This window comes from Bactrocera dorsalis, chromosome 1 (genome assembly GCF_023373825.1).
Source record: "Bactrocera dorsalis isolate Fly_Bdor chromosome 1, ASM2337382v1, whole genome shotgun sequence".
NCBI classification, from domain to species: domain Eukaryota; kingdom Metazoa; phylum Arthropoda; class Insecta; order Diptera; family Tephritidae; genus Bactrocera; species Bactrocera dorsalis.
The window spans coordinates 65,749,119-65,764,500 of record NC_064303.1 but is presented as its reverse complement, the minus strand read 5'-3'; the positions used below and the strand labels follow the sequence as shown (position 1 = coordinate 65,764,500).

Sequence of the window (15,382 nt, the reverse complement as noted above, 5' to 3'; positions counted from 1 at the left end):
TACTGTTGCTGAAATTACCGCTCATTGGAAAGCGTATGTATAAAAACAAATTACTTATCATCATATCCAAATTACTTATCAACATATCGTTTATCCATTTACTTGCATACATAATTCGCTACATCACCGTTTGGAACATTTTGGTTAACGGAGTTGCATTCGCTGCCTTTGTTAGCAGATCATCGCTTACTCAGCATAAGTCACCGCCGACTGCACTGCTCAGCTGAACGTTGGTAGCTCTGCCGGCACTTTAAAGCGTCGCCGCTATTCTGTTAGCAGCAGTTATTATCGCGCTTTATTAGTAACACGCTTTCTCTACATTTTTTTTGCATAAGCTGCCTGCACTAAACGTTTAGTGGGACATTGTTTAGTGAGACTACTAACAATGGTTAGTGAGCTGTATACAAATTCGTTTTTGCTGTCGTTATTATTGACCGCTGGTAGTTATTCTCTTCGAGTACATTAAGGGTGTCCCAAAATAAACGTAAAAATGTCTCTTGAACACTCCAAACGCAAACGCGCTAATATAAAACGCAATGTATCGCGCATTAAATCTATAGTTGAGAGATCAAAAGACTTTGATGAAAAGCCTTCACATGCGGAATTAAAATGCCGACTGGGAATACTAGTCATACTTTAAGCAAGCACTCTCAGTTCAAGCTGACATTGAAGATTTTGATCCATCAGACACAGGTCGCGCAGATTTAGAGGATAGCTATGTCACAGCCAAACTTTGCATTCAAGCACAACTTAGGGACGAAGGAAATGTTACAATTAATTACCCCGAGACAACAGCTCCAACTCCTGTTTCCACTCCATCATTCTTGCCAAGGTTGTCGCTGCCTACTTTTAGCGGAAACTATGCAGAATACAAAAACTTTATTGCATCTTTTACTCAACTTGTCGCTCGGGAACCTAGACTTTCAAATATAGAACGATTTAATTATTTGTTGTCGTGTCTTAAAGGTTCAGCCCTGGAAACTGTAAGAGTCTTCCAGGTCACTAGCTAAAACTACCCGAAAGCTTTAGACAGACTCAGGGAACGCTTCGATAATCCCACTCTGATTTTTTGGAAGGAATTGCCTCCTTATTCACGCTGCAAACAGCCGACAAATCAAACTATCAACAATTGCGTAGTTTGATTGACAAGGCATCAGTTCGTTAGAATCATTGGGCACCAGCTCCAATATCGCACAAGCAATGCTGATTTACATTGTTATTGGAAAATGTGATCAGCAAACTCGCAACAAATGGAATGAATCGCTAGACTACAAATCGCTTCCAACTTGGATACAATGCACCCAAGTTTTAGAACGCCATTGTCAGTTTTTGCATTCATCCGACTCCTCGTTACACCATAAGTTCGAGTCCACCAAACCAATTCGGATTACTACGCGTGGACAAAACTCATCATTCGCCATCACTAAGCCTTCTTGTGTTCTTTGCTCTAGCGATAAACACAAAATTATTGGGTGTTCTCAATTCAAGGACATGAACACGAATCAACGCTACGATGCTGCCAAGAAATATGACCTCTGTATCAATTGTCTGAGCAATGGTCACAGAGTAGCTCAGTGTGTCTCGAAGCATCGCTGCCGCTCCTGTAACAGAACACATCATACTCTCTTGCATCATGACAACGCGACTCTGCCTACACTTGCAAGTCCAACATCCCTTCCTGTATCGCAATCGTTTCAACCATCATCATCATATTCAACCAAACCTCATACATACAACCAACTAGCAGCCACGCATTCGCATATGGAGACATCGGATCACGGGCAGGTCATTCTAGCATAGGCTTTAGTTCTACTTAGTTAAAGATTCCATGGGTACCTACAAGCTTGGAAGAGCTCTTCTCGACTCATGTTCTCAAGGCATTGGCATTCGCAGCATAGGTGACTCAGTTACCAACCTCAAAGCTCGCACCACCACAACAATTAAGTCACGTACATCAGCATTTCAACTTTCGCTCCAGTTTGGTATCACACCCCATATTGCATACCAACCTGACGCTGAAATTGACACATTAAATTTGAACTTGCCAGAGAACACAACTTTGGCTGACGAAACCTTCTTCAAACCTCGACGCATCGATCTGCTGCTTGGAACAGAGGCATTTTTTGAAGCTCTCGCTGTTGGTCAAATAAAGCTTGGCCAAAATTTACCTACATTGCAAAAACCATTATTTGGTTGGGTTGTTTCTGGAAGATACCAGTCGAAGCATTATACGCCTTCCAAGTCATGTCTGCTATTCCGTGAAGACTCTATTGACGCAAACATGCAAAGCCTTTGAGAGCTCGAAACTGTCGACTGGAAACCCAACTCTATTTCACCTGATCATCGGATTTGTGAACGTCATTTTATAGCCACAACACAACAATATACAACTGGACGCATAATTGTGAGGCTGCCATTTAAGGACAATCCCGCTGCACTTGGAGCCTCATTCGACATCGCTCGTCGTCGATTCCTAGAAATCGAACGCCGTCTTTCGCAGTCGCCAGACACTTATTCCCAGTCCGTCTCATTCATGGAAGAATACGAACGTCTTGGTCACATGTCTGTAGTTAAAGCACCGAAATTAGATGAACCACACTATTACATACCACATCACTCCGTACTGAAACCCACAAGCGCATCAACAAAGTTACGAGTAGTGTTCGACGCCTCTTGCCAAACTACGACACAAACATCGCTAAATGACTTACTTTTAGTTGGACCAACCATCCAAACAGAGCACAAAGAAGGTCAATTTTGATGAGACAGCCCTGAAAGTAAATCGATTCAGTACAGTTTTGTTTGCCGTTTGAAATAAGTTCAGTTTAAATGATCTGAGAATCCGATAAAGGCATGGATAGATTAAAGGCTTCACAACAAGGTAGTATAGAACTTCTTCACTCCTTGGCTTAAGCTCACAGGCCGACTAATCCTACAAAATGGTTAGAATAATTTTGTAGACAATGAAATCACAATCGCCTTTGTCCAAAAGTTATAAAATTCAAACAACAGGCGTTCAGCGCCATGATGCACTAAGAATGCTCTGCTCAATTTGGTTACAAAGACAGAGGGCACTTTTGAGACAGTAATACTATGTACCTTTGATAAATCATCCCCCACGAGTATGATCCAACCACCGAAGGAAGGAACTATTAGCAGATAAATAGATGCAGTTCTCAGTTACAAGAATACAATACAACCAGTCATAGCAATACTTTTCCTAAGATGATACTTCTCTTAAAATGTCTCATAAAATCGGAATAGTCTCCCTACTGAAACCTAGTTACGACCATAGTACAACGACGCAACAAGATCCAAGCAAACCGGCTACTAAACGGAAAAACGGAAGATAATGACTGCAGACATGTATACATTAACACGCATACATACTTATTATTATGTATTAAATAGCAACGGTTTTGGGGATTAAATTGAGTTAATTAGACATGTTCACAAATAAATAAAAAAAAAAATACATAAACTACGTTTACATTTTTTTTTAAGATTATTCAACGTATTCATAACATAACTATCAGTCGAATGAATCCCAGTGTGAAATGATGGAGCCATATTTCATCCATTGCCATATATCGATGTAAAATGTGAATTTATTACGATTGAACACCTTAAAACACTTCTCAAAACCAATAATTTTTTTGTTTTTGATGTATTGTAAGCTCGCGTGGCTCCCACTTTTCACAGAGCTTTCGCATAGCGGTACCCAGGATGGTTGGAACTACTATGTAATCAGAACGGACCTGGATTTTTATCGGGCCAAAGAAAGACTGTCAGATGGGCACTATTCCTCGAAATTACTGCAGGTATGTTTTCTGCCGCTACAACAACATGATCGGCACAGTTTTTTTTTTTTTCGATTTCCCTCGTCGCCAACCCCCTACATCTACATAGGATGCTGTCAAACTTAAACATTGTTGTTATTACGGGATTCAATTCTGTGTCAACGGTGAGTCCTAAATTTTTTTTTTATTCAGGAAAAAATTTTAATAAAAAATGTGATATGGATAAAAAGAACTATTTTATTTTTAAATTCAATCTATTTTATTCACTTATTAAGTACAAATCCATAGAAATGTGAAAAATTTGTCATAGAGTAAAATCCCGAAACAAACTACATTTTGGAAACATTAAAATATGTATAATTAAGGGATTGTTGGAAGTGTTTCAACCATAAAGAATCGATACAATCTACTACTCCTAGCGTGCAGAAGTGAAATTAAATTTTTGAAGTGTTTTAATCCTCTTAAGTCATTGGTGTTTTATTCCTAATATTTAAATGCAGGGCCCGAATCGCGGCACACGTTAACGAGCGAAATTCATGTATTTTGTTTTGTTTTGGGATCGTCGTTCTCGCTATCGAATACGCACTTTTGAAATTTGAAATTTCCTCATTCGATAAGGTGTTCTCGTTTGTACGAAAGAATCGAAATCTCACTAGTTAGCTATTTGAGAAACGTTATAGTACAAAGTAAAAAAAAAAGTTTGAATATATCAGTTTAAAATAATCGGAAGTAAAGTGTATTTTTTTTTAGTATTTTTCTTTTATTAAGTTTATTTAACATAATAATAACTAATGATTTAATGTTAACAAAATAAATATGCGTCAAAAAATTTATCTTAGCAAATAATATTTTGCCTAATTGTGGGCAAGGCAAAATTGCATTAAAAAAGCTATGGCATGCATTGTCGCTAAAACTTAACGCTGCCGGGCCACCGATGAAAGATGCTAAATTTTGACGAAAAGTAAGATCAATACAAGTAAATAATGTTAATTAAATAAATAAAATAATATAAGATTAAAATAATAATAAAATACAAAAATAGGTCTTTGCTGATCAAAAGCACAATATAAAAAGAAAATTTCTTTCAACAAAGCCTCGAAACAAAGGACTGGTGGTCAGTACGAGGAAAAGCTTTTAACTGTAGCAGAAGAGCAACTCCTCCAAGCTGCGGGGATAGATGTTGCAGTAGAAGTAAAAATCTTGAGAAACTAATTGTGTAAAAGAAGAGATCGTTGCAAATAAAAGATGTACATAAAAAAGATATGCAAAAAAAGCTGTAGAGTTGCAGATTAAAACTCATGAGCTTGATATTTTAAAGAGAAAAGTTCAGAAATAAACACCAATAACCGCCAATCGGCTGATTGAAGTATTGATGGTACTGCGGTTGATAAATGCCGGTTAAATTTTATTTCGGATAGGGTGAAAATAAATGCGTTTTTGGTCAGTCTAAACCACTTCATGAATCTTTAAATGATTTAAAATAATGTGATCTACGCTAAGTTAAACGGTATAATTAATTTTTTAAATTTTCTTACGCTGCTTCAGGTAAAGCCATGGGATTACTTTTGTCACGAATCCTGAATCGTTTGGCCATTTGGTGTTGTTTTTCATCTGAATCAGATGAACTTGTATAAAAAAAAAACACGTTAGGGTTCATTTTAATGAATGTAAGTAAATTTATATACAATTTATTACACATCTTTATATATATAAATCTTCTGACCGTGTGTTTGCATTTGAACTGCTCCTAAACGGATGGACCGATTTTGATGAAATTTTGTGTTTATGTTCAATGAGGTTCGAGAATGGTTTAGATTTACAATTTGGTCCACTGGAAAATGTTTTTTAAATTATTTTTTCATTTTTAATCAATTGTTAATTTTGGAATGTTTGACCGATAGATGGCGCTACCATCACAGTATCCAATATTCAAACCTTAAATTGGCGTAAACGTGCATTAAACAAAACGATGCCAAAGTGAAAGGCGACATCTGTGGATCAAGTTTTTATGCTGAGGACAGAGTTCGTTCTTAAGTAATAAATTGGATGATTCAATACATCTATGGGTAGCTATAACATTTTTTTCATACCTGCTAACTATTGGAGAGGGTATCTTGACAGGCAATTTAAAATTGCAAAAGGTGTGGCATAAAAAAATAGCGGCATAACTGAAGTGTTGATAAAAAATTTGAGATATACAGAAATCTTTTCGAAGCAGTGCACAGAGCAATACAATATTTAAACGGGAACGATGAATACATATATGCGTACAATTTCAAACTGATCCTTTCTGAAAAATAATGAAATTGCTAACTATTGGGAATGGTAGAATAGAACTGAAATCAAATACACAATGCCATGAATTAAAACTGGCTCATTTATTATTCGATGAATAATATACCACAGGCCGATCCCAGCCGATTTTTTTGTCTTTCCACGCTTGACAACCGTTTCTTAATATGCAGTCCACCAGGCTGACAATCGATTGGACTCGATTGATTTCACTGATGCACAGCCCAAATTCAATAGTATTTTTACCCCAAAAACCAATTCTTTCTTAACGCACGAAATGCTTTTTGATTCATTTTTGTTGTTTCATCAAAAATGCGATTATTCCTTAACTAATACTTATAATCTAACCAATAGAAATCATATAGATGGTATTAGTAGTACTACTTATGTATCAGCCACAGTAAAACGTAGGCGGGTCCTCTAGTGTTGTATAATCGTATATTGAATATTTACATTCAATTCAAATTCAAATACTTGTTTTGTTTCGTATTTGAATGTATTCGAAAATGTCATTTACAGCTACACCAGGGAAGTTATTTCATAAAATTTCTATTCGTTTCGTATCGAGTGCGACAATCCGCACACTCAATACGTTACAAAATTTCACTCGATACGATTACTTGCTCGCTCACGACTGCCGGGCCCGTTTTGACCCAACCATAAATATCGCAGGTTGCTTCCGCCCAAAGTTAAAATCATTTAAAAAGCATTCCTGATAACGTCAGCATGGAAATAAAGAGTTGTGGTAACGGTCCTTGATCCCATTTAATTTAATACAAAATGATTCTTCATTTAATATTTCCGCTTAATGAATCTGCAATAAATATTATTTAAAAGCCACTTATCTGTCAATAAAACTTTGACTTACCTGGTGTTATAAAGTTCGAAAGGATTTGAGTGATCATGAAAGCTTTTTCTTACACTCAGCACAACTGTTTTGGCCACTCGTTAGATAAATCAAAACTAATTTTAATTTAATTAATTGTTCACCTTTTTGTGAGCAGTACAAAGATAAATTAAATTGCTTTGATTTTTCGTTTAAAAAATTTCAGTTTTTCATAGCTTCATTTTTTAGCTTGGCAAGGAAGCTTCAACCGAAAATATGTATGTACATATATAATTATTTCTAAGAAGTTCGTTTGTTCACGTGTTTTAATGGAACAACGTTCCTCTATTTAAAATTTGTATAGCATAATATTCAATTAAACATAACGAATTAAATTTTTATTTAAAAATAACAACCGAGCAACATTATCAGGTGATAAGGAATTTCGTTTTTCAGTCACAATGTCTCCAGCAGTCGAAAAGAGCCGCTCACTCTCAACAGACGTAGTAGATGGAACTGGCAAATAACGTCGAGATAGCAAAGGATATTTAATTGTCTCCAGCAGTCGAAAAGAGCCGCTCACTCTCAACAGACGTATTAGATGGAACTGGCAAATAACGTCGAGATAACAAAGGATATTTAATTGATTCTTTTTTCCACCACTAAATAGGATCATCCCAAGGATCAATATTTGCCGAATACAAGTATTGAATAAGTTCTTGATCAATGACTTTCTCAAGGCGCAAAGTTACTGTTTCTTCTATATTAGTTTGTCGCTATTTCATGAAGTCCCAAAAAAATAACCAATGTTTGATTTTTTGAATATTTGAAACGAGAATGACAGATGTACGTCAGATGTATGAACGAGATTCAGATACTACTGGCGCTAATTAAAAAATCACGCAAAGTCAAATATTAAAATTATTCGAAGTATTCTGATTATTCGAACTATTCGAATAATACGAATATTCGGGTTGAATTTCAGATCGAATAATTCGGTTCGATTCGCGTCGAATAGTTCGAAATTTCGAATATTCGCACATCCCTAGCTTTAACACCATATTAAACGAATACAATTTTTAAGTGGTCAAAATAATAGCTACATTTTAATTAATTAAAGGTTATTTTGTTGGTTTATTCTTCTGCTTGTATAGTTTTCTGTTTAAAGTGCAATAAGAACTTAAAAATTTTATAGGTGGGTAAAAATAAGTTTCGTAGATCGGAGAAGAGGAAAATCGTCTCAAACCTCAGAAAAGTGGGCCAAAGTCTTCGATATATCGCCTTTATTGTATTTCGTGCAGAATGTCCTAATTATTTAAAATAATTAATAAAAATCACCGTCGACCAAAAAAGATGTCAATAACAACGGACAAAACAAACTTAATCCCCGCTAAAATGGTCCCATTAACGAACGATCCGACAAAGGCTGCAACGAGCTAATTTAGCTAACAGAAGAGCAAGAAGAATACATTTATTGCGACAATTTACATATTACAATTCGCGAAAAATCATGGAAATTGGCCCAGGTTGCGAAAAAAGTGGGGCAATATCTTGTGGAACTACAAAACAAAAATTAATTTTTTCGCGAATGCTGCCAGACTGAATGTTCGCCGTCTGAAAGGCTAAGAGCTGCATTCACAGTTTGCAAAAAGGTGGCGACAACATATCGCTCATTTGCTGCAAGACCGGCATAAATCAAAAAACGTGATTTTTGAGTTAATGCTGCAGAATTGTTCGTTATATCATACTTCATGTTGAGTGAAAAATTCATATGAATACCTCTTATATGCTCCGCTTGAGAAGAGGTGTAAGGTTGGAGTCACCGTGTAAGGTTGTAGTCAGTTGAAAACTTTAAACGCGTTTTCTGGAGAATCGATTTTTTTGACTTATGCCGGTCTTGCAGCAAATGAGCGATATGGTAATGGTCTGGTTAGCTTTTCATGGTATAGTGTGAATGAGTTCCAATATGTATAAATATAATTTTCTTAGAGAACACGACGCTGTTATATGCTGAGGAAAGCATTGGTCATAACATTTAAAAATTTCCCAAATATATGCCAGTTATGGAATTTTGTTGCAAAAACCTGGTGTGAGGTTTCAAAAGAAACTTACTCAACGATTACCTTCCTCCAAAATTTGTTCTAGAAAGTTTTAAAACTAAAGATCTAAACTGCCTAGTTGAGCGAACGAGGACGTTAAAATTAATATCAAATAATAGATATGGACTTTATTATTATACCCAGCAATTACCTACGACTAGCGAACGTTGGTAGATATAAGATTTAAACAATTAAAATAGGGGAAGGATTTAACCTGATTTAAGGTAAAAAATAAAAATTGTTTTTGAACGGACTCTAACTTCTACGAATGAACTTGATAACTAGTTTTCCATACCATAGCATTTCCCTATATAGGCCTCAACAAATATATAAAAATAATCGTAGCTAGTGGTTCCTAAATTCTTTAGGCCAACGGTTAACAAAAAATAACAGCACCTTTAGCTTTAAAAACCATGGTAGATGCATGAAGGTTAAAATTGAGTTTGGGGTCCATAGTTACTCTCAGATAAAGGGCTGCACGAATACGCAAAAAACAAACTTTGAGTCACTGTCCAAAAATTTCAACTTGCACTCACTCACACAACGTAAAAATGAATTCTCATGTTTGGGTAAAATAAGGACCGAGTGTCATAAGTGAGAACAACAACGAGTTCGCTCAACTCATAGCACTCTCACAAGTAACGACCCACTCTTTGTAGAATTGGTCTACCAAAGCATTTCATTCTGTTGGTGTGAATTAATTCTGTGCAAGAAGGATGTTGGATGAGTGAATGATGTTCGTGTGAATTAACAACTGTTAATTCGAGTTATTCTAGTTGCACGACTAGAAAGAAGTATGTACATATGTAAATACGCATAGATAATTGCATATGAATGTGGATAAAAAAATGTTTCCAATATTCAATTTTATTGCAATTTTTCATGAAGTTTATTTAGGGATTAATAGATTCAACAAAATATTATAAAAAATAAAAATATTTTAGAACTAAAACCTGTCCTTTGGAACAATTAAAAAAAACTCTTTTTAAATCACAAAATACATACAACTTTTAGTTCCAAAGTATCACATTTTTATTAGTTACATTCGCGTTCATTTCCAGTCACAGTATACACAAAACAAATGACGAATTTAAATATTTAATAAACTGTCTCGGTTAAGCGTCTACGGCCAGTACAATGCAGGCAAACATGTTCTGGGGAAAACCCTTCCGTTTATCTTCTCTATTTGCTTGCTTAAAGAGGACATAGACGGGCACACATGTGCGTTCGATCTGTGTGAATTCGTTTGCCCATACACGACACACAAATCCATTTTGCGTTCGTTCTTCACACAGTTAACATGTGCGACAGGCAAGCGGAACATTTCTTCGAATTTATTTCTAATGTAGCACTTTTATCTATTCCTTTGTATTTCGTTAATAAGTTATTCCAACTTTTATTTTTCTCAATATTATTTTTATATTTATCACTTTTCGTTTGCCAAATTGCGAATTAATTTTTTATAAGATCAATAAATTCAGATACGAAATCTTTATTAAGGGGAGAGCCTGCTTTAGAAGCTTCAAACAATCGCTTAAATCTCTTTAAAAATTATCTAACAAACAAAGTTATAGATTGGAACTCTAAATATTGTCGAAGCTAGAAGGGAAATAGTGTCCGAGCATCAAACAGATACATACATGAGCGCTTGGGAAAAAAGCGAAAAGCGCGATTTCTCGGTTTTTTATTTTTACGATTATTTTAATTGGCGGGCAAAGTTGGAATTGGGCAAAGTTTATTATCTTTGGCATAAAATTATCTTCTATTTAAACTAAAAAAAACTAGGAAAAGTCAAGTTTGAACATATTTTTAAACAAAATAAAGTAAATTTTTTTTTGGAATTTTCTTAGTTTAACTAGAAGATAAGTTATTAAAAAACATGAATCTCTTTGAATTTTTTGTTCCTGATAAATGTATATGCGAGATGCATCGGGTAATTGCTTCCTAAAGGCAGAATATCAAAGATTTCGTATTCAAAAAATTTGTGAAAGATGTTCGAAATCCTAAAAAAAATCGATTTTTTGATGCCTCTAAAGCAGTCTCTCCCCTTAACACTTGCAATTGTCCGCGATCTTCACTGCTCGGCGACACGAGAGAAATGAGATTTTGTGCGCTCACAACGCCATACACGATAAACATGCTCGCACCGATCGTAAAAAATCAAACATTTTCGCGAACATGGATCGGTACGCGAACAAGCCCATACACGAGTAAACCGCATGTTTACACATACCGATCGAACGCACATGTGTGCCTGTGTATGGCCGCTATTAGCTGAACACTATGGGTGCACACTGTTCTGTTAAAAGAATGAGAGAAACAATGAATTCACATAACAATAAGTGACGATCACACACTATTCCACTACTAAGCGAACGCTAACGCTTTGCATTCACTGCTGGTTGATGATATGAGTGTGAGTTGGGTTTGTTTATGAGATGAATGAGCTGAGTCTACCTGCTAGCGATAAACAGCAACTCACAATGTCTTCTCTGTATCTGCATTCACATAATTCCAACTCAGCGTCGGCGCTTAACTCGAGTTATGAGATGAATTCATAAATTCTCTGTTGCATTCATAGCGTGAATTAATTCTTGCAACCCTTTACTCTCAGATCAACAAAACTGCATATTTACTTCAAACTACGTACGATGTAGGGTTTACAGATCTACGGGAAAAGCACATTTACATTTTTTTAAGGTTTTACATTTTTTTAAGGTTGAATACCTCATTTCTAAGACTCCAAGAAACTAAGTTGTTTAAGGGGTCAGTAGGGTAATATTTTTTCAATCTTTTTTTGGCATTTTCTGTTCCTTTATACCCTTAGAATTAATGTAGAAACCCACTTTACCATTGATTTTGGAAGGTTTCGAAAAAGGCCCAAAAATAATAACACCGCTGGACGTTCCGAGTTCTCGGAGTGCACACCTAAAACTTTAAAAGCGTTTTTCTCAAAACACACTTTTTAAACTGTAATGATACCCTGACTATGCAACACCTAATAAACTGCTACAACGACTCATGGCAAAATGCTGGTTTTCATAGGAGGTAGTGTTGCTATAACTGGACTACAAAAATATAAGAAAACATCTACCTCCTATACTATTAAAACTGTGCAACAAATCAACTAATATGCTACATGTGGCATGAAGCAATAGCTAAAAGAGGTGGAAACGAAATAGCTTCATGCGTGTTTACTCATTTACTGGAATTAAATGCAAACGTAAATCATATTGTTTTCTACAGTGATTGCCCGGCCAAAATAAAACCTCTTTCGTTGCAACTATGTTTGCTATTTCCATGCAACTAGAAAACAATTTAAGCATTCTTCTTCTTTACTGGCGTAGACACCGCTTACGCGATTATAGCCGAGTCAACAACAGCGTGCCAGTCGTTTCTTTTCTTCGCTACGTGGCGCCAATTGGATATTCCAAGCGGGGCCAGGTCCTTCTCCACTTGGTCCTTCCAACGGAGTGGAGGTCTTCCACTTCCTCTGCTTCCCGCGACGGGTACTGCGTCGAATACATTCAGAGCTGGAGTGTTTTCATCCATCCGGACAACATGACCTAGCCAGCGTAGCCGCTGTCTTTTAATTCGCTGAACTATGTCAATGTCGTCGTATATCTCGTACAGCTCATCATAGCAGGACGGGAATTATGAGCGACTTATAGAGTTTGGCTTTTGTTCGTCGAGAGGACTTTACTTTTCAATTGCCTACTCAATCCGAAGTAGCATCTGTTGGCAAGAGTAATCCTGCGTTGGATTTCCAGGCTGACATTGTTGGTGGTGTTAATGCTGGTTCCTAAATAGACGAAATTATCTACAACTTCAAAGTTATGACTGTCAACAGTGACGTGAAAGCCAAGTCGCGAGTGCGACGACTGTTTGTTTGATGACAGGAGATATTTCGTCTTGCCCTCGTTCACTGCCAGACCCATTTGCGTTGCTTCCTTGTTCAGTCTGGAGAAAGCAGAACTAACGGCGCGGGTGTTGAGACCGATGATATCAATATCATCGGCATACGCCAGCAGCTGTACACTCTTATAAAAGATTGTACCTGCTCGATTAAGTTCTGCAGCTCGAACTATTTTCTCCAGCAGCAGATTGAAAAAGTCGCACGATAGGGAGTCGCCTTGTCTGAAACCTCGTTTGGTATCTAACGGCTCGGAGAGGTCCTTCCCGATCCTGACTGAGCTTTTCGTGTTGCTCAACGTCAGTTTACACAGCCGTATTAGTTTTGCGGGGGTACCAAATTCAGACATCGCGGCATAAAGGCAGCTCCTTTTCGTGCTGTCGAAAGCAGCTTTGAAATCGACGAAGAGGTGGTGTGTGTCGATTCTCCTTTCACGGGTCTTTTCCAAGATTTGGCGCATGGTGAATATCTGGTCGGTTGTTGATTTTCCAGGTCTGAAGCCGCACTGATAAGGTCCAATCAGTTTGTTGACGGTGGGCTTTAATCTTTCACACAATACGCTCGATAGAACCTTGTACGCGATGTTGAGGAGGCTTATCCCACGGTAGTTGGCGCAGATTGTGGGGTCTCCTTTTTTATGGATTGGGCATAGCATACTTAAATTCCAATCGGTGGGCATGCTTTCGTCCGACCACATTTTACAAAGAAGCTGTTGCATGCTCCTTATCAGTTCTTCGCCGCTGTTTGAATAGCTCGCCGGCAATCCATCGGTCCCCGCCGCTTTGTTGTTCTTCAGGCGGGCAACTGCTATTCGAACTTCTTCTTGGTCGGGCAATGGAACGTCTGCTCCATCGTCATCGATTGGGGAATCAGGTTCGCCTTCTCCTGGAGTTGTGTGTTCACTGCCATTCAGCAGGCTGGAGAAGTGTTCCCTCCATAATTTAAGTATGCTCTGGGCATCGGTGGCTGGATCACCTTGGGGGGTTCTACAAGAGTATGCTCCGGTCTTGAAACCATCTGTAAGCTGCCGCATTTTTTCGTAGAATTTTCGAGCATTACCCCTGTCGGCCAGCTCATCAAGCTCTTCGTACTCACGCTTTTCGGCCTCTTTCTTTTTCTGTCTACAAATGCGTCTCGTTTCCCTCTTCAACTCTCGGTATCTATCCCATCCCGCACGTGTTGTGGTCGATCGTAACGTTGCGAGGTAGGCAGCCTGTTCTCTCCGCTGCGACACGGCACTCCTCGTCGTACCAGCTGTTCTTTTTAAAACATTATAGATCATAAATTCATGGTCCCTGGACACACACACATGGAGTGCGATAGTGACCACGCTGCTATAGAGAAAAAGAAAAATAAATCTTCAATAAAAATCCATCATCCCCGTGATTGGTAGCAATTTATAAGAACAGTCGGAGTGAAGAAAAAATTTTTAGTTAACGAAATGGATCAATCAAATATATATGATTTTGCCTTCGCATCAAAACGTGTATGTATTTGGCGTAAAGTGGATGCCAACGGTGATAAATTCAATTGACATGACATTAAATGGTTCAGATTTACTAAGGAATACAGTAAAATATATTTTAAAACATCATTAAATGAAGGTGATCCTTTCAAGTGCATTAATATAACAAAACGAGGAATCAATTCCTCAAAATAAAAGATTTAAAAAATTGTCATGTCGCACCAATAAAAATGAGCACTAAAAAGAATTACCTGATAGAAATGCTGCCGCTAGTGGATGAAATTTATAGAATTTATATGAACTTATCTTCAGAAGATATGTTAGACTGTCATCCAGATCTAACCGAAAACTATGAAAGCAACGATTAAATATAGTACAATCAAATATTTACAAGCTTGACTGAAAAACTTAAACATTGCCTTTGATTTTTTGATTTTTTTTTTGTTTAAATAAAAATATAAGAACTGAAGACTGTAAATTTGAAACTTAAATTGTTTTTCTAAGGAATAAAAAACAAACATCCTATCTCCTTTTACTTATTTGTTTCAATTTTAACAGAAGCTCTTATGTCTACTTATTAATTTAAAAAATTCTAGTCTTTCTTCCGTAACAAAATCTTAAGTCTAATTAAAACATCGTCTCTTAGTTATTTTCGTTTTACAAAACATCTTAAGTACAAAACAACAAAAAAACAATACTTTCAAACAAGCTATTTTTCAAAACTTGCCAAATTTTAATTTCATAATAGTTAAACTTTTTAATGGGCTAAACATTGTTTTTAACTGCAGCACACATGATTTTATACAAAATCGTTGATATCTCCAAACACGATTTTTAGACTTAAGATGTTATGACAAAACGACACAGATATAAAAAATGCGAATTTGGTGTAGGTTATTTTCTAGGGCAACAATGTAATATCCGAAGAAATTGTTTAGATCTAGATTTAGATAAATTATGCAAGATGTCTGCAAATTTTATACAAAG

At 36.7% G+C, this 15,382-nt stretch overlaps 2 protein-coding genes across 8 annotated transcripts in view; both read right to left on the bottom strand.

The window, feature by feature from the left end:
• LOC105233655 (UPF0430 protein CG31712) overlaps positions 1-15,382 on the bottom strand; it is a 112,717-nt gene that overhangs the window by 46,337 nt on the left and 50,998 nt on the right. For 3 of the 7 annotated variants that reach the window (XM_049462623.1, XM_049462628.1, XM_049462625.1), the window contains exon 3: positions 2,712-2,771. The exons of 3 other annotated variants lie outside the window; for them this stretch is intronic. In XM_049462623.1, the coding sequence (XP_049318580.1) occupies positions 2,712-2,771 (60 nt within the window). One more of the 7 variants, XM_049462622.1, reaches the window with a different exon arrangement.
• The window catches only part of LOC105224069 (cyclin-dependent kinase 5 activator 1), a 325,563-nt gene that overhangs the window by 273,295 nt on the left and 36,886 nt on the right, over positions 1-15,382 (bottom strand). The gene's annotated exons all lie outside the window — the stretch shown is intronic.